Below are 24,187 nucleotides of genomic sequence, written 5' to 3'. Positions count from 1 at the left end.
TCCGCCTCCCGACAGCGGGCGCGGATAGGGCAGTCCCCGCCGCCGGGCCGTCCGTATGCGTAGAACGGACCAATCGCGATCTCCCGCTTCGGTTCTCCCCTCATGCAGGCGGGAATAGGCCAGTGCGGTCACTAGATCCCGCCTCTTCTGCGCGGGCCAAACCAATCGCTTTCTCCTTCCGGCCCCGCCCCCTGAATTGTGGCCCGGCCCTGGCGTGGTGTTTCCGGCGGAAGTGAGACGGGCGGCGAGTGTGACGTGTGGCGAGGCGATCGGGCCGCTGACCCGGCGCCCCAGACCCCGCTGCCCCCGTTCGCCCGGGCCCGGCCCGGAGCCCGCCCCGCCCCGCCATGCTCGACTTCTTCACCATCTTCAGCAAGGGCGGCCTGGTGCTGTGGTGCTTCCAGGGCGTGCGCGGCCCCGCGGCAGCCTGCACCGCGCCCGTCAACGCGCTGATCCGCTCCGTGCTGCTCCAGGTGCGACGCGACCGGCCCGCGCCCCCGCCCCCGCCCCCGCTCAGCCCTCGGGGGCGGGGGGAGAGACCCCCCCCTCCCCGGAACCTTCCCCCCCCCTCAGCCCTCGGGGGCGGGGGGAGAGACCCCCCCTCCCCGGAACCCTGCCCCCTCCCCCTCAGCCCTCGGGGGCGGGGGGAGAGACCCCCCTCCCCGGAACCCTGCCCCCCCCTCAGCCCTCGGGGGCGGGGGGAGAGACCCCCCCCTCCCCGGAACCCTGCCCCCCCCTCAGCCCTCGGGGGCGGGGGGAGAGACCCCCCCTCCCCGGAACCCTGCCCCCTCCTCCTCAGCCCTCGGGGGCGGGGGGAGAGACCCCCCCTCCCCGGAACCCTGCCCCCTCCTCCTCAGCCCTCGGGGGCGGGGGGAGAGACCCCCCCCTCCCCGGAACCTTTCCCCCCCCCCTCAGCCCTCGGGGGCGGGGGGAGAGACCCCCCCCTCCCCGGAACCTTCCCCCCCCCCCAACCCTCGGGGGCGGGGGGAGAGACCCCCCCCTCCCCGGAACCTTCCCCCCCCCTCAGCCCTCGGGGGCGGGGGGAGAGACCCCCCCAGAACCCTGCCCCCCCCCAGCCCTCAGGGGCGGGGGGAGAGACCCCCCCCCCGTCCCCGGAACCCTGCCCCCCCTCTCAGTGATTTAGCTGTTTGCTACAAAGTAGCTTGTTTATGGGCAGAGGACTTGAATCATTCCTGCTACAGCTGTATTGAGAGAGGATTTTTGCCAGCCTCATTGCGAAGTCTCCTTCCTGTGAGCAGCAGCCTGTTGTGATCTATAGCAGTTCCTTATGTTTGTAACTACTTGGTGTGGCCGCAGACTGTGCACGGTTTGCGTTAGGTTGTTGCTACAGCTTTACGGTTGACAAGAGTTCCAAGGCCTAGCGTGGACACGCAGATACTATCTAATATCCTGTGGCTTGGAAAAGTGAGGGGCAGCCACTTGGTTCTGGAGAACTTTGGAGGCTGGTTTAAAGCTTTAATCTGATCTGGGTCTCCATACTCTTCAGAGCTAAACATCTGAGGGTTATAAAATGAAGGTGTAAAGATGGATAAGAGACAGGTGATTCAAGAGGGCTGTTCCAGTTGGCACGAGCTGCAGAAGAGAGCTTTCATGCTGACTTATGGAGGGTGTGTGTGTGGGTGTGTACAAATGATCGGGTAGGAGAGTCCATGAGGCTGCTGGGGCTATGAAATGCAGGGTTTTACATACTCTCCCTGTGAAAAGTATGTTATTGAGTAATGATTCCCAATGCAAGAGAACAGGTTGTGATTTTTTTAAAGCAGACACTATGAACTGAAGGTGAGAGGACCCAACGGGAGCCTGCAAAGAAGGCTCCAGCAACTAGAACTCTGGGCATTTGTATACAGGGAATTCTTCCGCCATGTGAAGTGTGTACAGCTCTTCTATGGTGGATTAATTGTTTTGTTTGTTTTTCTCTTAGGAGCGAGGTGGCAACAGTTCTTTTAACCATGAAGCTCTTACGCTTAAATACAAACTGGACAATCAGTTTGAGCTTGTGTTTGTGGTAAGTAAACTATGTTAACAGCCCCTCCTCTCTGCCCAGGTGTTTGGGGAAGGTTATAGGGCTCCTTGTCTTCCTGGAATGACATAAAACCCCAAATACACTATGCTGGTGTATTCATAAATAGACACTTATTAGAACATCTTAAACTCAAGACACTGCGCGTGGCTGAAAAAGCCTATTTCAACTACTGGACTCTGTTCTGAGCAACAGTCCAGTCTTGCTTCATGACCTTGAGTCAGTTACTGTCATAGATGCAACAATAAAGCACAATGCGATGTAACTCTGATATCTACCTCAAAGTGTAGAGTCTTTGAGGTGAAATTAATGTATAAAAGATATAAATCCTTGGATAAAAAGTGCTCTATAAGCACAAGGTGTATTTCATTTTAAAAATAGTGACAGGCTATTGTGATTCCAGAACAGCCATTTGTTAGCGAGCAATAATAGGGTGTATGGTTTGTTATAATATTGACCAAGGACTCCTGGCTGCTATTGTAGTGAGGTGATTTGTCCAATTTACTTGTGAAGGTGAATTGAATCATCCAGGTTTAACAGGGTAAGTTAGAATGAACCATACAAGACTCAGTGGCCAATTGTAACTGGTACTCCATTTGCATTTTGGGGTTGCTTCTGGTCCATTATGTATAATGAAGGTGCCATTGGTGAGTGGGTTTAGGAGCCATGGCACTAGAGGGCAATGAGACGTCATCTTTGTGTGGGTGGCTGGTATAATGCCAGTGGTGATTCTAACAACCCTTTCAAGTAAGGCTCATTTGACAAAAATCTCTCTGAAATCTAAAAATCTGGAATTTTTACTACAGAAGGCGGCCTGGGGTGAAATTCTGGCCCTGCTGAAGTCAGTGGCAAAACTCCTATTGACTTCATTGGGGCTGAGAATTTATTCTAGGTCTCATCTGAGTGTGTCAGTCTCTAATAGGATCCTGTCAAGAGCCTCAAGTAAAGTAATATGAGAGTCCCCCTTCCACTTTGCTACAGGTGGGAATTGTAGAGCCTTGAGCAGTGATGATGGTGCCAAATATTTGCGTTCTTTGCTTGGCATGGATTGAATTGTCAGCAGCTTTTTATGTACATTTTGCCAGATTTCTTTCGGTGTACAGTTTTGTTTTTAGTTTTTGATTTAAACGAGCTTGATGAGGATAGCCATGAGTTACAATGCGCAGATTAAGGCGTCTGTGGCATGTGTATTTACCATCAGATCTGTTCTGCCTAACTGTTCTGGATGCCCTTGGCTTGGGGTCAAAAACCAATCCCAGATTAGCCAGGTCCCTCTGTAAGGTCATCTTGGATGCAGTTCTTACACTCTTGATCCTGAGAATAGCTGCTCTATTTGGGGATGTGAGTGAAGCATCTGTATTGTTGTGAGATAATCCATGGCTACCCCCTTCCTAATGTGGTAAACAGTGCCTTTGTACAGGATAATCTGTACGGTAGGTATGAAGGAGAATCCCCCTCGCCCTTTAGTGCCCTTTAAATTTAAGGATAATTTAGGGCCTGATTCTGTGAGATGTGCCCTCAGCAGGAGAAAATTACCTCAGAGTTGGACCCTAAAAAGGTGTGCTTTTGTGAGTGTGTACTAAATTAACTTTGAGAGTAGTTTTTAGCAATACCTGCTGCTATTTTGATCTATATTCAGTAATGTGTGTGTGGCTGGTGGCTATTTTAATCATCCAGCACTGTAGATCCTAGCAGTTCTAGCCTTATGATGTACAGTAGGATTTAGATCTGTCTCCATTGGAAATCGGGATTTTGAAACTGTATAGTATGTTACAGTTTCTAAAAACTAATTTGGTTAATGTAATGGTTTGAAATAGTAAAATGAGGACACATTTCAAGTTGAAATCTATTACATTTAAAAAAAAATTAGAAATAGCTTCATGTCATATCCCTGCCAATTCTTGATTTTTACAATAACAGCTTCCTGTTTAGATTTTTTTCTACCCTATCTCTGTGAAAGTCCAATTCAAAGGAGCAACTGACTATACCCAAAGTGTTCTCCAATGCACAACAGCCTAAGGAAAATGAAGATTTTTTTCTGATAGTTGTTAGTATCATCTTAGGTGTTTGTAACAATAGTAGATACAGTATTTTCCGACCTGTGCTTTTTTAAGTTGATTGTTTCCCTTTTAACCTAAAATGCTTATACATAGAATTTTCCTTACAGCATCTTTGAAAGTCTCTGATCTCCAATGCTTTGAAGTGGACTCTGTAGCCCTAGAGTCATAAATAAACTAATTGTCAAGATGGCAGCTGCTTCTTTCTCCTTTCTCACATTTAAGCTATTTAGTGGTTGTTCTTGCTAGTTAGATGTAGCAATAAGAATGTGTTGCAGTGTATCTTCCTTTCAGCTAAGGATACACATACTGTCTGCTTTCTATCAATGCTTGTAACTTTCTGTTCACTTCCTTCCAGGTTGGATTTCAAAAGATCCTGACTCTAACCTATGTGGATAAGTTGATAGATGACGTCCATAAGGAGTTCCGGGATAAATACCGCAATGAATTCCAGCAGAAAGGCACTCTGGGGCTCCTCAATGGCACCTTTGATTTTAAAGAGGATTTTTTACACCTCCTCCGGTAACAAGACCATTTCTGCTGTGGCTCAGTTTCCTTGTGTATCTCCTTTGTGCTGTGTTTTGAATGCCCTATATTAGGGATTGGCAAATTGTCTGTGTAGCCATATTATGTCTGTGCACTCATGCAGTGTATGCTGTTTGGGCTCTCATTTTGGCTGTGTCTCTTCCATTAGGAATGTTGGAGGGCGTGTTGTATAATGGTTAGCGCAGGGGACTGAGTAGCCTTTCACTGCCACTGACTTGCTGTGACCCTCACTAAGCATAACTTATGGATCCCATAGTGTCCAAAAGAGTTTGACTAAACAAAAAGTCTTTGTCAACTGAAGTCCTTTGTAAACCGTATCTGACTGGAGCAAGAGATGGGAGCTCACCTGTTCACAGGCTGTTATGCAGACATGGCTGCCACACCAAAGGACTTCTCATACAGGAGCTTTCCTAGGAGAAGTGACCTCGGGCTAGATACTCAACACCCAACATCCTTGATTGGACCAGCCAGCATGACTGCTTTCAGTGCCCCTTTCTATCTGGACCAGCGGAACACTGAGGTCATCTCAGTCAGAATGGTTGGGTTGGGGTCGTGCTGCATTGTCAATTTGGAAATAACTGAGCAAGTTGTACCCCGCCCCCAGCTGGTGGCACTTGGCCATCTTGCACCCAGCCAACTGGCCATAAAATATCAACTTCACATCAAGGGTCAGCCCATCAGAACAGAATAATTCTGTTGTTCAGAACAGAACAACAGAACAGATCTTCTGATCTGAGACAGGCTTACAATGTGAGTGGGAACAGAGTGAGGTGGTATAAAAGGCGTTCCTTTTGAGTCCATCTTCACGCCCCATACAGCCAACCTCCCCTTCCCCCAGCATCCCTGATATGAGTCACTTGCTTCACAATTGCCAGCTCTGACCAATTTCCAAGCTACTTGACTGTAGAAGCGTTTGGAGTGTTTTTCATCAGCGATTGAGTTCCCTGATTGTGGGGTGGATAATGTCCTAGTTAATATGAAGCCCACAGTTAGTAGAAAGTCTGTTTCCCTCCCAGGTGAGACAAGCATCACAGCCTCTGCCAAAGGAAACAGCTGAAATCAGTGGTTTCAGGTTCTGGAATGATTGTTCCTGACACAAGTGCCAAGATTTGGTCACGATTTAAAAGGCAAAAATAGTAACTCTTTAATCCTAAATGTCAGATAGGAAAGGCCCAAAAAATGATCCTGCCCATCCTCTGCATCCCAATTTGGACTTGGAACCTACAGCATATTTTCTAGTGTTTTGCTCACTCCTTAAAGTCCCAAGCAATGGGACTTCCGCAGCCTAATCCCTGGCCCGTATCCAGTGGACCTATTGATTTGTGGGGGGTTTCAACTCTGGGATAGGAATGGCTTGTTCCAATCTTCATGCGCTTCCACCAGCTGATGAAGAGCATCCTAACAAACCCCTCCTAAAGGCCAGTTTTGCTAAATAGTTAATAATAAAACCAAGCATGAGTTTGGGCTGTAACCTCATGTTGAGTGGGCCTGGTCAGTACTCGGAAACCTCCAGTTGTTGGGTGATTCAAAAGGGAACACTCCCTCTCAGCACCATAAACAATGCCATAGCATGATGCTAGTGGTATTTTTGAGAGCAGATGCAACAGTGAGGTTCTGCCCTCTTGTCACTAAAGATCCTATGGCTCTTCTCTGATTAATGGGAGTGTTGATTTAAATTCCCAATAAATCTCCAGTGTGGGTGTAATTATATTCTTGATTTAATTGTATACAGGATTCTTCACTTCCTGTTCTGGCAAGAAGTAGTGTGCTGTTAAATGGTGGCTCCATCCCAGAGTGGGCCATGTTTCACTGAAGCAATTCTTGTGTACTGGTTTGTTTGTAATATGCTAGTCTAGGAGGCTGAAAGCTCTGTAGCAATATAGTGTAGTAGTCTTTAAGGGGTCTGATTTAGTCCTATAGTTCTAACGATGATGGAGAATCCATCTCATGCTTTTCTGTAGTTGTACACTCACCTGCAAGGTTAATGGCAATAGCTTGTGTCACTAAATTGACCTTCTTGAGCACAAAGGTACCATTTTGAGACACTTGTCTCACCAAAAACTGCTCTGAAAGATTAAATTGCACAATTTTACCTGTTAATTTAGGACCCGGGTCTGTTTCAGCATTTTCACTTTGAAGGATTGCTCCATACAAGCTTAAACTTTAAAGATGGATGCGTGTATTTATTATTTTATTTGTACTATGGTAGTGTCTAGAAGCTCTAATCATGGACCAGGACCCCATTGTGCTAGGTACTGAATGAACAAACATCAGTTTCTTAGAGATGCAGATTTAGTCCATGAGAGTCTCAGGTTCCAGATTTTCTCTGTTAATAGGAAATAAGTTGTTGTATGCAGTGTTGTAGTCATGTCAGTCCCAGGATATCGTGGTGCATTTCTCCAGAAATTCTTCTTCAAGGTGGCCCATGAAGAAGTTGGCATATTGGGGAGCCATCCTGCTACCCATGGCTGTTCCTGTGGTTTGGACAAAGTGTTTGTTGTTGAATGTAAAATTGTTATGGGTGAGGATGAAATGCGTGAGTTTGGGGTGAATATCTGAGGGCTGTCTGCTGTCTTGTAGATATCTGAAGCAGGCAGCTATACCGTTATTGTGAGGGATGTCGGTGTCAATAGCATTGACATCCATGGTGGTGAGAATGGTGTTCTGAGGAAGGTGGTTAATGTTGTAGAGTTTGTGGAGGAAGTTGCTTGTGTCCTGGAAAAAGCAGGCCCTTTGTGTTGTAAGTGGTTTGAGGATGGTTTCTATGAGTCCTGATATTCCATGAGAGCCATGGCCACACATGATGGGTCTGCATGAGTTCCCCTGTTTGTGTATCTAGGGAAGCATGGTGGAGGTTCTTGGGGGATGAGTGTGTGGAATTTCTCTTGGAGGAGTTTGGGGAAGGATTTGATGATACCCTTAAATTCCTTAAATTGTGATGTGGGGTCGTCTTTGAGTTCTTTTATAGTACATGATGTTGGAGAGTTGTCAGTTGGCCTCGTTTATCATAGTCAGCAAGTTGAGGACAGCTGTGAGCCCCATGCGACTGTCAGTGCCCACAGTGCCCCACTTCAGTTAGTGCAAGAGCTCTTGGTGAGAATGTGCAACACCAGCAGAATGACAGTAGTGTGGACGCCCACAGCCGATTGAATTACTACGGTGGCTGTAGGTCAACCTAAATTAAGTCAACCTAATTTAGTAGTATAAACAAGCCCTGAATACATTTCCCAGATCTGAAGAAAAGCTCTGCGTAAGCTCGAAAGCTTCTGTCTCTCCAACAGAATTAAAGACAAGCACAGATAAGACTGTTTTTTCAGGAAGAGAAGATGTTCAATAGTATCTTTCATCCCTTGTCTTTTTGTACAGTCACACAAAAACTGCATAACAAAAAACAGAGCTTTATACAGTTAGTCAAAAAATAAATGAGCAGAGGAACTGAGACACAGCAAAGGGAGAAAAGATGTCTTCAGCAGAGATTTGAAGAGCTGGAGTCTAACGCCAGGGAGTTGAGGTTTGCAGTATGGTGGGTGTTGCAGCTAGACTCTTGCCCCAGTGATTATGAGGGTGTGATGTTAAGTTCTGGACCTGGACTGTATTTTGGAGAGTGAATAACACTCTTTCTCTTTCTTCAGAGAAGCAGAGGAGAGCAGTAAAATCCGAGCTCCTACTGCCATGAAGACGTTTGAACAGTCCGTGAAGTCTCAGAAGACTGTCAAGTCTATGATAGAAACCCGAGGGGAGAAACCAAAGGAGAAAGTCAAGAACAAGAAAAACAAAGGTTCCAAAAAGGAGGGTAAGTGGATGCAACTGACAGATCTGTGCAGTGGGATGAGCAAATAGCCCAGAGGGCTCCAAAACCAGACTGTGTCCTAGCCCTCGGTGACAGTAAACCAGTGCATGCTTGTCTGCAGGCACATCTGCCCTGTAGCATCTGTTACTGGGACAGGTTGAGTCAGATCCACTATTCTAGTTGCTTTTGCCCTTCTGTGGCTGCCAGCATCCCTTGCCCTGCATGTAGTAATTGATTGCTTCAGTCCTGGATTGCTCTCATTAGTGAGAAAGTGTGACCCTGACAAAAGCTCTTCAGCGGGGAGGGATAACACAGTGGTTTGAGCATTGGCCTGCTAAACCCAGGGTTGTGAGTTCAATCCTTGAGGGGGCCACTTAGGGATCTGAGGCAAAAATGGGGGCTTGGTCCTGCTTTGAGCAGGGGGTTGGACTAGATGACGTCCTGAGGTCCCTTCCAACCCTGATATTCTATGATTCAGTGAAACAGACCACCTGCTGGCAGGTCAAGGTGCATGGCATGCAGACTTGCTGCTCATTTGCTCTGCCTTGTTTCATACAAGCTTAGGTCAAAATTTTCAACTTGTTTGCCTAAAGGTAGGGACCTAAATCCAATCAGCCTGACTGACTCCAGTGCTCAGCACTTGTGGAAAAACTGGTTCCGTTGATTAGATTCTTAAATATCGATTTAGGATCTGACTTCAGTGCCCGAGTTCAAAAAGTCTGGCCTGATTGACTGCTGTTATCACGGGATGTTTCTGCAAGAACTGATTGCTAAGCTTTGAATCCGGCTGCAGCTCATTCAGTCACTTTACATTCTAACACAGACAGGGTTACAGCAAAAAGGCTGGAGTTTGAACCATGGCCTGGACTTGAGCCCATTGAGGACTAGTGCATTTGCTTTGGTTGTGGGAGGGGAAAAGGTGGTCCTGAAATAAGAAAGTTAAAGCATTTTGAAAGCTGTAGCATGGGCTGTAGATGCTTTAAGCCTCCAGCTGGTACAAGCTCTTTTGAGAGAAACCTGGGAAATTAGCAGAGGAGAAAACTAGCATTAGGGTTATGGGATTAAGCGCTGAGGTCAGGGAAATCCCAAAATTCAGGTCACTCAGGCAGTGACTCAGCCAGTGACATGCTTGCCATTCTTTCCCCCTGTTTAAATGGAAAACTTACTGTATACCGTAAATCGCAATCACAGGAGATGGCTTCCTTGGGAGCCGGCTCATAACAGTGCAACTTCTGGAAAAGGTTATCGCAAACCTCACTGCCTTCAGACTGAAATATAAAAATCACTTCCGTCTAGTTCCAAACCCTTCAGCTAGGGGCTAGAGACAAACACAGATGCCTTACACAAAGGGGTTTATGTCCTGATGAGCAGGCTGTAGAAACCTGGATAAATGTTTAGCATTGCTGAGCTAATGATACTAGGAGAACTTGTTTGGGATTCCCTGACTCCTGAGTGCTTGATCACCTTTTAGCACTGAGTAAATGCTGTTTCCTTTCAATTACGTACGTACGTACGTGTGTGTGTGTGTACATTGTGGTGAGAGTTCTGCCTTGTCCAGCTTCAGGAACCGAAGCGGCTACTGTCCCCAGTAAAGCAGCCCCAGATGCAAAGCAGAACCCTCCTGTGGCACCTGGGGACAGGGAGGAACTGACCAAGGATGAGATCCTGCAAAAGAACCGTGAGGAATTCTTCAAAAAGCGCCTGAAAGGAGGAGAGAAGTCCAAGTGAGTGAGAGGATGACAGACCTATGTCCCTCTTTCCAATCTGAGAGAGGTGGTGGTGGTAGGGTGGCAGATCTGTGTTGGGGGAGGGTTTCACCCATTAACAGTGGACAAGGAGCTATTTATCATACTGCTTTTCAACCACCAACTTTTGCCAGTTGTTCTTAATGTGTTGGGTGGATAATGGGCAAGAGAGCTTCAGGCTTTCTTCCTTAAGGTGGAACAAACAGATCTGCTTTTAAAGCACTCCTCCCTAGCATTACAATGTAGGAATATCCCATTGTTCCAATGACAGTGATGACCTTGTGCCCTTTCTAATCTTGAGGCCTGGCACATGGTGTGGCTTCTAAGTGCGTGTGCTCTTTGAAATGTCATTGCCATATTTCCTGGGTGAAGGCGAGGCAGCAGTAGGTTACCTTAGGGCTCTAATGCGGTAGGCTTAAACAAGACACTGGCTTTTGAAAAAGTATCTCCTTGAGCTTGCTTGAAAGTGTGGAGATGGCACTTTTTGGGCCCTCTGAGCGATCTAGTGCTGTTCACATGTGTCTGCCCTGTGCATGACCAGGAACTTAGACAAAGGGTGAAATCCTGACCATATTGAAGTCAATGGGAGGTTTGCCATTGACTTCAGTGGGGCCAGGATTTCACTCCAGGTGATTTTCAAAAAAGCTCACGTTATCAGACTGCAGCAGCTGTTGGAATGCCAGACACTCAGTCTGTCAGTGGTTGCTAACTGCCATCATTCAAACACCTCCTGTGGCTTTTGGCTTCCTTAGGATGCCCGTGTTATTCACTGGAGGGCGGGGAGAGAGAATTTGGTCAGTTTGTGAATCCACAAAGTATATCTGGGACAGCTGTACAACCCTGTTCCCCAGTGGTACATGTGACTCCAAAGAGAAGGGTAATATTGGACCAACAGTTAGAAACCTCCTTAGTGATGGGACTCTCATGGTAAGAGCAAAGGGTCGCATGTTGAATTGTACTGGGGACACCTACAGATCAAAGCAATTCGTTGCACTAAGTTTGAAAGCGGTACGGGGTCAGAGTTGAGGCTGGTTGGGTGACCTTTGGAGTATGCTTCCATACTTCATCTTTTTCAGTTTAACCATAACTTGCTATCTTTCTAATCTTTGGGTGGTTAACATAAGTCTTCCCTGAATTTTGCCCATGCTTTCTTGACTACCTCCAGATTAAAGGTATGCTGGCAATTTACCCCACAAACTGATGGGGGTCAGAAAAGAATTCTCAAAACGGGGAGGAATGTTATGGAATTTCTCTCATTTGCTGAAGCATCAACATATTGGCCACTGTGGAATACCTGGTGAACCCAGTGATCCAATCCCACATGGTATACCCTATAAACTCATCCCAATCATATGGGAGATACGTCCTGTTTAAAATCTCTTCTTGTAGTCCACTCATGGTGGGACTGTCACTGCTGTCATCACAGAGTTTGCTTTAATAGCTTCTCCTCTGTCTTCCCAGCAAGTCCCCAAAGCCTGAGACTCAGAAGGAGAAGGGGAAGAAGCCCCGTGTGTGGGAGCTGGGGAACTCTAATGCCAAAGTACTCGATTATAGTAACTCCACTACCAACGGAAACACAGACACTTGTCCCACAGAGGAGTATGATCCTGACGTGGTAAGGTCCTAAACATTCCCCTTCCTACAGGATGATTAGCCTCTGTGCTAGGCCCTAGGGCATTGCCACTGCAACTTACCTTCCCCTGAATGGTACTCTCAGATGAGATCCTGAGAGTGGCCCAAGCTCCTTGGCTGGATTAGAGCACGTAGAACTGAACGGAAACTGTGGGGTGTGGCTGCTTCAGATGAGGTCTTAGTTTGGCAAACTAGTGGGAAGGCACTGCCCAAGTTATTGCTCAGTCTCCACCAGGTTGTGGAAAGCTGGACCCATCTGGCTCCTTGTGGTGCTCTTACAGTTTTGGACCTCAGAACTGGAGGAATCATCTCTTGGAGGAACTGAAATCAGCTCCCCAACTGCTAGAGAAGCTGTGTGGAGGAAGGTGATGGAACCTACGTTTATGGGGATACCCATGCAATATGGAACGTTGTCTTGTAGATGGAGCATAGGGCTGGGAATCGGGACCCCAGGATTCTATTCCCGTCTGTCATTGCTTTGCTGTGTGATCTCGGGGGAAGTTATTTCAGCCTTCTGTGTAAAAGGAAATCACCACTTAGCTCACAAGGGAATTGTGATTAGACAATACTAATAAAACTCCCTGAGGTCCCTGCAGGTGCTACAGATGGTCACATTATTCTGACTGGCCCCTCACAAGAGTTCTCTGCAGGAATGAGCCAGTGAAATAAATCAGTTAAGGCTTAAATGCCAGTTACTGATTCTCTGTATTCTCCTCTTTCTGCCATCCTTTTCAGGCCCTAGGAGATCGAGATCGGGAGCCTGGCCGCCTTTATGATCTTGAATATGAGAGTGATGAAGAGGAACCTGAAGAGGAGAAGGTTATTCAGAACCCTTCACAGCCCAGGTAAGTCCTCCTGCCGGCTCCCTATCCCGGCTATCTCCTTGCTTTATCTCCCACAGCTTTTCCTCCAACATGTCCAGTCTGCTAAGCTTGTATAGCGTAGCTTACATGGATCTTGGGCACCGCTGATGCCTTGGCTTCAGGAAGGAAGTGTTGTCTAACACACTACATGGGTTTGGTCTGCTTTGTCCCGAATGCTGGTGCACATGGTGAATAAGCAATCTGCTCGTGAATGGCCCTTCCATTTCTGCAGGCTGAGTCATTAGACTAAATGGTCCAGTAATTAGCACTTCCAAGCCGGATCTGTGTTCCCCCGATGACTCCTGATATACCGTTGGTACCTCTCTGGGCATGGTAACTGAGCAAACCCATGCTAGTTCCCAGACAGCTTTGGAACTTGTTTTGTACCAGATGGGGTTTGCAAACCTAGCTCTGCCAGTGCTGCTTGCAGATCAGCTAATACAGACCAGCTCCCAGTTTGAACCTGGTAATCTGGTTCTCCTATTAAAATTCCAGTAACTAGGGAGCAGTTCAGGACCAGAAGGCGAAAGTGACCAGCTGCATATTAGCTTGAGAATTCATGGCTGTCCAGTTTTCCCTCCCTTTAGCTGCTATTCTCTTCAAGAGCATCACCATCCCTTTACGCTTGAGAGCTGTAACATGTAACCACTCTGCTTGTTCACAGGGCTAAGAAGGGTGGTTTGGGAGGCATGTTTGGGATGCTGAAAGGCCTGGTTGGTTCCAAAAGCTTAACCAGAGAGGACATGGACTCTGTGCTGGAGAAGATGAAGGATCATCTGATTGGTAAGTCTGGAATGTCTCTTACAAACTAGTACCCTGTGGCCTTGCTTTTGGAGTCAGGCTCTGTAGATCAACTGGTCTGCATGTGGAAGGAGCCATTTCTCCAGTCCTGTTGCTAAAATTCTATTTTCCTTTTTTTGTATCAACAGTTGCATTAAGGATTTAAAGGGACTCTTCCAGGAAGTGGGGTTATAGCTCAGCCAACGATGCTGTAGGTTACCCTGAATTTTATCCCGTTAGCCAGTGCTCATGGAACTGTTGCGATTTCCAGCCTGTCTCTTGAACTCTTCTTCCAGTATTGTAGTCTCTCCTTCACGGAGTTTGGAGTTCAGTTATGTCTTTCCACGCTCTAAACTCTGCTGCAGGAGTGTTGCGTATGCTATTTCCACAGCAGGTGTTGTGCTGCCTTGAATAAATGTACAGAGCAGGGCTAGTGGAGGGAGGCAAACAGAACAAAGGATGTTTGGGACATGTCCCACATATAGTACCCACTAGCAACATTCCCCTTTGATTAGCCTTTTCCTGGATGCATGGGCCTGATTTTAAACTTGCTGAACTGGGGACTCACTTAACCAGTGTCCTACAGTGAGGTAGATCCTTGGGTTTTTGAATGATATTGAAACAAACCTGTAACATAGCTCTGACTACAATGTTGGTGGAAATTTGCTCAGAGGGACTTTTGCAAGTGGATCAAGCACACTGAGTGGCCAACTTTTCTGTGATATCAAGGTCATAGATGAAATCCACGACTATCTGTCACTTATCTTTCCGGCAGCACGACACGCTGGATAATCCCAGTTGAGTTATGTCTGACACGATACCCCGTTGTCGGACTAGTTGATAGTGTGGTGCTTAGGATGGTAGGCCTGTAGGTTTGTGTGTCTCTGCACATTGTATTTAACAGAGATCCTACTCTTCATATATTCTATTTGGTTTGCTCACATTTTGTAAAATGCCTCTTTGGTTGTATTGGTGACAGGGTGGGGTATGGTCAGGTTCTAGTGACAATCCTACATTTTTAAGAGGGCAATAATTCGCCCACTTCGAATCGAATCAGGCTGAACTGAATATAAAGCACTTTTGGAACAGACTCAGAAGGGAACTAGTGTCCCAAGCAGTGATGTGGATGGGTTTGGAAGTCCTTGTCTCATCCAGAGGACTCTGATGGGCAGGGGAGGAAGATAAAATGGTTGGAATCATTGGTGTTGACTGATGTGGAGAGAAACTATTGGCCCCAAAACAGGATCTGTATTGCCCTGGGGGTCTGACAGTGAAATCCTTGCCTTGATCTCCCTTCCCCTGAGGTGGAGGGTTGCTTCAGAGTCGAAAGATCATTTGAAGAAGCATCTGGGTTGTGACTGGGGATAAGAGGGCACATTTCATGTCCTTCTCAAGGCCTTGGAGGCTATCTGTACTCAGTGTCCATATTGCTGTCTGCTCTAGGGCAGGGTATCATTGGCAATGCCACGCTCTGCTCTCCCGCAGGGGCGGATTACCCTCCTCCTCCCTTGGAGCTGGCTGGGATAGAGACCTTCTCGGGGGGGACTGGGAGAACCCTGAGTCCTGTAGCCCAAGAGTCTTGCAACATTAACATCCACTCCCTTGGCTTTTCTTTTCCAAAGCAAAGAACGTTGCGGCTGACATAGCCGTCCAACTGTGTGAATCGGTGGCTAAGAAACTGGAAGGGAAAGTGATGGGCACCTTCACCAGTAAGTGTTTCCGTCCTTCCATTCAAGGAGGTGCTCTGACTTCTCTAACCTGTTAGCCCAAGTCTCTGTAATGCGGTCTCATTCTTTCCCCACCCGCTGTCCTGATGCTTGAAACAAAACCTGCTAGTCCCAGCAGATCACTGCTGCTTCTTTGCTGTGTTTTGGCCCTTCTAATATTCCGAGGGACATGGGACCCATGGCTTGTTCCAGCCTGCCCTTGAGGCCTGTTTGTGCTTGCGTAGCCTAGTCTCTAGTTGCCAAGTGGCGTGTAACTCTCAGTACATGTGCAGAAGGGGATAACCTCCGCCGGTGTTTCTCCTGCTGGGTAAGCACCTCTCCATAGTTTAGGAATGTCTAATCCACTGCAGTTCTGGATTCCTGTAGTTTGGCCTTTAAAGGACGTGTGGGGGAGAAGATTAAATCGGTGATGCCAACCTCTGCAGCAGTTTAACCCCTTACACCCAAGAGCTGGGATTTGCTAGTGGGAAGCTCTTCTGCAGTAGATGAAACAGGCAGAGGGCCAAAGGATCAGCAGAGGTCTGAGAATCTATAGCATGGTGGTTGCTCAATTTCACACCCTTTCGTAGCAGTCTGGGGCAGGAGTGAATTAATTCATCCATCCCTGCTCCAGGCTAGAGAGGAAGACTCCTGTGGAGTTGTTCTGGAGAGACACTATCAGGGGAGGTCATCAAGTGAACCTAATGGCACAATTGGCAGATTAACAAGGGAACAGCCAGTCTGCTCCAAAGGGAACCCAAGTTCCTTGGTGTGGCAGTTGTGAGCCAATCTAGGTCACATTTGATGGTTATGCTCCTAATATGCTGTGGGGGAGAGGTGGGCAGTGCTCCAGCTGCCTCATCTGGGATCAAATGCTGACAAAGGTTCCTCTTCTAATTCCGTTCCCAGCGGTGACCTCAACAGTGAAGCAGGCCCTGCAGGAGTCCTTGGTGCAGATCCTGCAGCCCCAGCGCCGCGTGGACATGCTGCGTGACGTCATGGAGGCTCAGCGCCACCGCCGGCCATATGTTGTCACTTTCTGTGGTGTCAATGGGGTTGGAAAGTCGACCAACCTGGCCAAGGTAGGGCGCAAACTACATGTGTTCTCAAGGATCAGCCTGGTCCCTTCAGGAGGATCCACCCTCCTTTCCTATTGACAGGTTTCAGAGTAACAGCCGTGTTAGTCTGCATTCGCAAAAAGAAAAGGAGGACTATTGGGTACCAATAAAAAACAGCTATATAATGTGGCTTAATTGTAAGTAGAAAAGGAGTACTTGTGGCACCTTAGAGACTAACCAATTTATTTGAGCATGAGCTTTCGTGAGCTACAGCTCACTTTATCGGATGCATACCGTGGAAACTCCTTTCCTATGTATATTCTGGGGACATCTCCTCAAATCCCCTTGGGCTAAATGTTGTGGCAACATCTCCATGGTATACGAATGTCTGTCTGCAGCTATCGCATATGGCACCTAGATCCCTAGAACCGAAATGTTAGCAAAAACCATTCCTCCGTTCAGTTCACTTCCTTTGTGGTCCGACAGCTCTTTGCATTTTGTTGTGCTGATGGGCAGCTCAACTTCCTAAATCATGCACTAGTATATTGCCACTAGCCTGCACTACCTAGTGGGGATGGAGAGCTGGTGTGTGCTCTGACCCCATTCATGTGCACACCTCCTTCCCTCCTGAAAAGCCCCATGTCAACATCAGCAGGGGAGAAGAGATCCCACTAACAAACCACTGTGCTAGTTAAAGGGACATCTACCGGCCTAGTCAATTTCAAAGCCCTTCATGTTTATCTTTAAACCCATAGCTTGGCTAATTAAACTCAGGATCTGGAGAAGCCACAGCTTAGGACTCTTCCCTGTGTCCTTACCTCCCTCAGGCTCAGTCTGGCTTAGATGATCACAGCTCTTCCTACAATGTGTGCAACTGATTGGAAGGCTTGACATGGTAATATGAATAGTGCTGTTAAATGCCCAAATCAAGCTATGCTCTGGGATCAGCAGGAAGGCAGCCCTGAACTGCAGCAGTGATGTTGTCATCCCTAAGAGCTGTCACTAGGGGCCAAGACTGGCCTGTGTTTACAGCCCTGAGCAGGCAACGGACACACACTGAAGTGCTCTGGCATCCTTAGAAGGCTGTGTAGACATGCTTACTACAAGCAGAGCTTAGTGATGCCTGCAAGTATGTGCAGGGTCTACTGGGGTTTGAATAGGAGCCAGTGCTGGTTTGATCACTGCCTTGGTGTGGTGTGTTCACAGGGACATTTCTGTGGGGATGGAGGGACTGGGAGCTGTAACTCAGCCAAGGGATTCGGCTGGGGCCTGAGTTGGAAGCACCTGTATGATTGTTGGCATTACAGAAGAGCATGGAGCAGGTTCCCTCTTCTTTTCTGGGAGAGTTGGGGGGGGAGAAGGGGTATTGCCAACATACACACCACTCTCCTCTGGAGTTTCGGGCCCTTGGCTTTACGCGCCTTCCCTACTTGATTTGTAAGTGACTGTCTTGGGCTGGGGCACTTGGAGAATCTCCTTTGTTGAACTTTGGGGTGGGGGAATGACACAACAACTGCCTTGGGGCAGTGTATTGGGCTTGGAGGGGCTGAGCAGAGCTGGACTCAGGCTGGGGATGGTAACAGGATATCTTCCCCCCACCTCCTTTCCCCCTCCCAGATCTCTTTCTGGCTGATTGAAAACGGGTTCAGCGTCCTCATTGCTGCTTGCGATACCTTCCGAGCTGGAGCCGTGGAGCAGCTGCGCACGCACACCCGCCGCCTGAACGCTCTGCACCCCCCGGAGAGCCACGGCGGCTGCACCATGGTGCAGCTCTACGAGAAGGGGTATGGGAAGGATGCTGCTGGCATTGCCATGGAGGCCATTTTGTATGGTGAGCCTATCGCCCTTTCTTCCTAGCCCTGCCTTGTCCGACTTTTCCCGGGTGTCCAGAATGGCAGTCGGCAGTCTGCTTTCCAAGACAGGAGCTGGCTGTTCGAGGGGAGGGCGAGTGGTCACGGGGTGTGAGAGGGGAATACCAGTTAACACTCCTGGGATGAAGTATGGCCTAAGGGTTTGAGCTGGGCTGGGGAACTGGACTGCTGGGCTGTATTCCTGGCTTTGCTGTTGACCCTGCAGGTTTGCCCTTCCTTACTGCTTCCTTGCCCCCACACTTGTAATAGACCCCACCTCCCCTTCAGGTCCCTGGCAAATGGACGGGTCAGGAACAGCCCCTGGTGCAGAGCTGGGTGGAGCACAGACTGGAGATCAGGGAAGGCTTCCAGCAGTGGGGAGGGGTTCCTCCTTTGTCCAGGAAATCAGTGACCTTGTGCATTAGCTGCCAGGCCACTGCTTCTGAACCTGAGCAGCATAGGAGGGTTGGGATGGGGTGGAGTAAGCCAGTTTCATAAGGGTCAGTGTGTGCCTCTGTTTCCCCAGCTGGGGATCCGTTTACCTAGTGAAGGTTGAGTAGAATCTGCCTACTGGGAAAGGTTTGAACCTACCTGCTAGATGGAAGGGCCCAAGCTATAGCATCAATCTGACCTTCCCTAGAGTGCAAGGCTCTTCATCTGGGGCCTTGCTTGGGCCCAAGGTTCTAGGCCCCTAATTTTTATGCTGACTGTTTCTGTCCCAGGGAGGGGATTTATTATGGATTGTGGGTGTCTTGTATTGAGAAAATATTGTGAGGGGGGGAAAGAGACTTGAGTAAATCCTTGATTCTCTGCAGAAGGGCAGTAGCTGGAGGAGCAATGCATGTGGGAATAGAACTCTCTCAACTTGCTTCATCTAACCCCCTTCACTTCTCTTTTCCCAGCTCGTAACCAGGGGTTTGATGTGGTGTTGGTGGACACTGCTGGCCGCATGCAAGACAATGCCCCCTTGATGACAGCTCTGGCTAAACTCATTGCAGTCAACACCCCTGACCTGGTCCTGTTTGTCGGGGAAGCCCTGGTGGGAAATGAAGCTGTGGATCAGCTGGTTAGTTTCTGATTCTTTAACCTCAAACAAAATTCTACCAGAGGGAGAAAGCCCCTGTTGGCCTGAGCCTCTGTGTATACTTTGGGAGGTGCTCACATACCAATGATGGACACCTGCTTAGAAGAACCTACATGGACTTATTTCCTGGCTGTATTTTTCCCCTAGGTCAAGTTTAACAAGGCCCTTGCTGATCACTCCATGGCCCAGACACCACGTCTCATTGATGGAATTGTGCTCACCAAATTTGATACCATCGATGACAAGGTACGATGGCCATTCACTTCATACCCGGAGATTGCTCATTTTTTCTCTCCCCCTTGAAGGCTTCTGTTTAATGTCTTTTTAAATGACCCCATGTGGATCCTCTCCTTGCTGAGACCAAACAGCGGGGGAGATATTGAGTAACCGTGTCCGACCTCAACAGGGCATATTCTTTTGATGCATCAGTCAGATACCTGCACCCCTGAGAGTCCTCTCACATGGCCTTTTCTTTAGATATACTTTCAAGTAGTTTAACAACTTCATGTTCCACTTTGGGGTGGGTGGTGACTGCTGGATAATATCACTATATTGCACCGGGGCAAGTGGAATCTTTATTGTAGATCTGAATATTTGGAAGTCTCAACTGAAGCTATTCCAATTGCTCCCCAGCACAGATGGCTTTAGAAGTGCTGTAACAAGCAAGACACAAAACGCCTGCCAGGGAATTCTATTACAGATCAGTACTAAAAACCAAAACAAACTCCAAAACTTCTATGGCAAATTAAAGCTGCTCTAAATCTGTGCAAGGGAAAACTGCCTTAGCTCAGCACAATTCATAGCAATAAAACCTCTTGCATTCTCAAATGTCCTATTGATGACAGCAGTTCAACTGTACAGCCTGTGGAGGAGGATGGCAGCATATTCCTGAAAAGGTGCTGGTCTCAGAGGGTGCCCATGGCGTGTTTGTTTCTCTTTTTTTTTTTCCTGGACTGGTTGGGTATAAAAACCTTCACTGGCTCAAAAGATTTACACCAGTTCCAGCTAGTTTTACCTTGCAGCAGGGGGTTTGGAAAGGCAAAGTGGCATTGTTCTGCCAGGATGTGCAGAGGACAGTTGCTGGAGAGATGTTTTAGCCCTCTGAACTTTGAGGTTGCTGACCTTAGCAAACCATGTCCGGTCTTTTCTGCTCTTGATTCTGACCATTGAGTATTAGTGCCCGGGCTGGACTTCACAAACATGGCCCAGCTGCTGCTTGTAGCTGGGAACTAAGAGCCTTGCTTCAGTTTTCACTGCTACAGTTCCATTGAAAAGATGGTGGGCAAGGCAGGGGCTGGTTCATTTTATGCTGAGCCATCCACATCTCTAATTAGTTGAAAAGAAATTAAGATCGGGAATGACCTGGTTATTACTTTTGCTAGCACTTCTGACTTCACACTAGAGCTTTTAATTTCCTACTGTTAGTCCAATGGCTGGGTCAATATGAAAACTTATAGGTTAAAGCCAAAGAGGCCATTGTGACTGTCTATGACCTGCATAACAGAGGCCAGAGGACTTCTCTGAAGTAATTCCTGTTTGAATTGGAGCAGATCTTTTAGAAAAACATCTCATCTTGATTAAAAGATTTCCAGCTATGGAGTATCCACCACAAAACCGTGGTGAGTTTTCCAATGACTAATTCCCCTCACTGTTAAAAATTTACTCCTTATTTCCAGTCAATCTGTCAGCTTTCCCTTCTGGCCATTGGATTGTTTTAGACCTTTCCCTGCTAGATTAAAGACCCCATGATCAATGGTTTGTTCCCCATGTAGGTACTTGATCGCAGTCTCTGTAACCATCTCTTTGTTAAGCTAGAGAGATTGGGCAGCTTGAGACATTCAGTATAAGGCAGGGGTTCTAGTCCTTTAATTGCTCTTCTTGTGGCTCTACTCTGCACCTTCACCAATTTATCAACATCCTCTTTGAACTGTGGACACCAACACTGAGCACAGTAACTTGACTCTTGCCCTGGTGCATACTGGGCAGTCCGGGGGTGAAGCCTGCACAACTGCTACCAATTCTGAGGCTGGTGAAGCAGTTCCCAAGGCTGCTGAAAATGAAGAATGAAGCTGCTTCCCTGAGTTACACCAGGATGTGCTTGAACCCTTCCTGGTAATGTTTGAGTTCAGTGTTTTGCCCTGCTCCGCTGAAGTTTCAGGTGGCTTGATCAGTCTGTTTTCTAGAAACACCCTGTGTTCTTACAGAGCCTGATCACAGCATTTAGTTCTGACAGGAGATGATGCAGAGCCACACTAGCAACAAGCCTGACTTCCTGCAGGGGTGCCTAGCCATCACTGCACCCCCTTTCATGGTGGAATCAGAGCAATGAGCTGCCCTTTCCAGGGGGATTCCATGCTGGAGTCTGTCACTGCAGCTTCCCCCTGCCCAGATTGTGGGCAAGTCAGCCATGGCTGTTATTGCATGATGCTGAATCACAGACATGAGCACTGATTGTTTTGGCATGGTACCATTGCCTGGCAGGGATGATAAAAATTGTGTGTTGTCCTCTCCACCTCTGCCCCGGGTAGATTTCAGCTGCACTGTACATTTGCTTGTTACAGCTTTACTCTGGTTCCCTGCCAAAACTGTTGTGGCCCAGGAAGACAAGCAGCTGCTTTAAGGTCTGTCCCAGCAGGCTGTTTACTTCGCCCCAGGTATCCACTTTAGAACTTGTTCTCTGTTCAGTGTGAGACGATGGAAGTGCTTCCTGTACTGATTGACTGTCATCTCCCTCAGGCTTGTAAACATACTGGGAACACACTTTAAAGAAATTTCTAGGCAATGTAATCCCTCTTGACAGCAATTAGATGGTTGTACTCTAAAGCTACAAACCTGGCAACTTGGTTAGTTGACTGGCAACCATAACACTAAGCTGCCACATCTCATCTACAGTTCAAATAGTCACGTCATCTTGCATACAAATCAGATTCAGCTAGACCCTGTTCCAGTTCACCTGGCTATTCAGAGAGAAAGGACAGTGTTTCACTATGTAGTAAAACACTCCCTAAGACCTTGCCCTGCTCTGAGACACTTCCCTAGCTAGTCTATACAAACTGGCCTCCCAGTTGGACACAGGAGTCTCTTGCAGAAGAGATGGACTTTCCAGAGTTACTTTGATTTATCCTAACCCATGGGGCAGAGAGGGAGTTCAGGTTGTTTAGAACCTTAACTCAAATTCCTGGCTGTCAAATGCTTAAGTTCTCTGGTCTATCAGAAGAGCTCTTCCAACTTGCTGTAACACTAATGGGAATTGAACATGCCCAGAGTACAGGCTTCTGCTCTAGCCAGTCACACACTGATGGTTTTGTTAGGAGTGGGTTGTACATTCAGGCAGAGTCCTGCTCAGTAGATCTCCTCAAACCAACTAATTGATGCTCTTTCTTTCACAGGTTGGTGCTGCAATCTCCATGACTTACATCACTAGCAAGCCAATCATGTTTGTTGGTACTGGGCAAACCTACTGTGATCTGCGTAGCCTTAATGCCAAGGCTGTGGTCACCGCTCTCATGAAGGCCTAAAATCCAATTATTGCACCAAATTGCTGTTTGCAGATGTCTCAGAAGAATGTGCTTTACAGTGTGACTGACTTGTCTTTTCAGTGTAGTGCAAAACAGAATGAAGGGATAACAGAGCGAGGGGCTGCTGCATCCACTCCTTGCTTCTGTACTTCCTCATGGTTTTCACCAGTGCACACCCCTCCCTTCCCCTGCTGCGTGACTTTAACCTTGGAAGGAGGTTGCTGTCTTCAATCATGTTGCTTACTCTGATTAGCTACACTTCTTCCATATTTATTGGCTATAAAGCTTATTTTTGGGTAGCAATTGTCTCCTTCAGGTGGAGCACCTGGGCCAGATCAGCTCTGTGGCCTTCAGCCAGAGAAAGCCCTTCCCCCTGGATTCCTTCATTCTAAGTGACTCAGCCTCCACTCTTAGTAAAGGCTGAAATCAGAGCTTTGTATTGTTCATATCTTGTGAGTGATGTCTAAAACCTGCAGCACTTCAGGGCTGCTCTGCTACCAACTAAACATCTATGGACTATTTTGTTTGTTAAAGGTATTCTTAATCCTATGAGCTGATCTGGATCTTTAGACTATGCTAGACTTAGTGGGACCCAAGAGTATGAGTGTCCCAGTCCAGGGGCTGATCCTATGCTAAGCTCTAAGGCTAGCTTTGCACATTCCACAGAGCAGAAATAGATGCTGCTTAGTGACAGTGTCTACACCCTGATTAACACTTGCTGCTAGCTTTGACCATGGCAACTCACCAAAGTTGATAAACCAAAAATAGTAAGTCTAACCCCTCTGTGCTTGTCAAGCAGGGGCCCATAGGGAAGATGCTGAAGTTGCCTTAAGGTCCCTACTTCCATTGTTACTGGGACTCCTAAAGCAGGGCTGCCTAGGGCCACTACAGCTCAGAGCAAGCAGACTTTCCCCTTGGTCTGGGCTTGGAGTTACAGGCTGGAACTGTTAGTTGCTAAGAGCTGCATCTCTATCTAAGCTGCAAGGGCAGTGCCTGGATTCTGGCAAGCAAGCTGCACTGCTTTAGGGTATAGAATAGAGCTGGTTTCTGTACTGCAAGACCCCCTTCCTTCCTCAGAAGCGGTTTCCACTGACTCATGCCTCCTTGTCTCACCAGTGTTGAGGATTAAACTGATGCTACCAGAACTCTTGCCTGCTGTCCCTCTAATAACTAGCTAGGGAAAGGAAACTTTAGTGAAAGACAATGCTTGCTGCTTTCCTGCCCCCCTTCTCCCTCCTTTCTGAGTGCCTCTAGATCCTGGTCTAAAGTGCTACATTGAATAATACAAAACTCTTTAAGATGTCTTGTAGCTCTGTATTGCAGATGTGCTATAGTGCAATAAATTGAATGCTGTCTGCTGAAAGAAATACATAATTTATATAAAAATAAATTTCATAAATAAGTTGAGTGGTGTGTATATAGTTATCTTGGACAAGTTGTTTCTCTTGCTGGAGGGAGAGTGTGCCTGACCAGCCTAGGCAAGAACATAGCCTGAAATGTATAGCTCGCTAGTCCCT

General features: G+C 47.6%; 1 protein-coding gene across 1 annotated transcript; it reads left to right on the top strand.

The window, feature by feature from the left end:
• The first annotated feature begins 221 nt into the window (after nt 1-221).
• Nucleotides 222-24,077, top strand: SRPRA (SRP receptor subunit alpha). Its single transcript, XM_048827195.2, has 14 exons — nt 222-473; nt 1,943-2,026; nt 4,457-4,620; nt 8,277-8,437; nt 9,993-10,158; nt 11,641-11,794; nt 12,547-12,656; nt 13,339-13,457; nt 15,077-15,163; nt 16,070-16,242; nt 17,836-18,049; nt 18,971-19,134; nt 19,300-19,398; nt 22,542-24,077. Exons 1-14 carry the CDS (start codon nt 348-350, stop codon nt 22,668-22,670), a joined length of 1,950 nt encoding a protein of 649 aa, XP_048683152.2. The 5' UTR covers nt 222-347; the 3' UTR covers nt 22,671-24,077.
• The last annotated feature ends 110 nt before the right edge of the window (nt 24,078-24,187 follow it).

This window comes from Caretta caretta, chromosome 22, assembly GCF_965140235.1.
Source record: "Caretta caretta isolate rCarCar2 chromosome 22, rCarCar1.hap1, whole genome shotgun sequence".
In the NCBI taxonomy this organism is placed as follows: domain Eukaryota; kingdom Metazoa; phylum Chordata; order Testudines; family Cheloniidae; genus Caretta; species Caretta caretta.
Note: the sequence above shows the minus strand (reverse complement) of the source record. Positions and strands in the feature narration are given on the sequence as shown.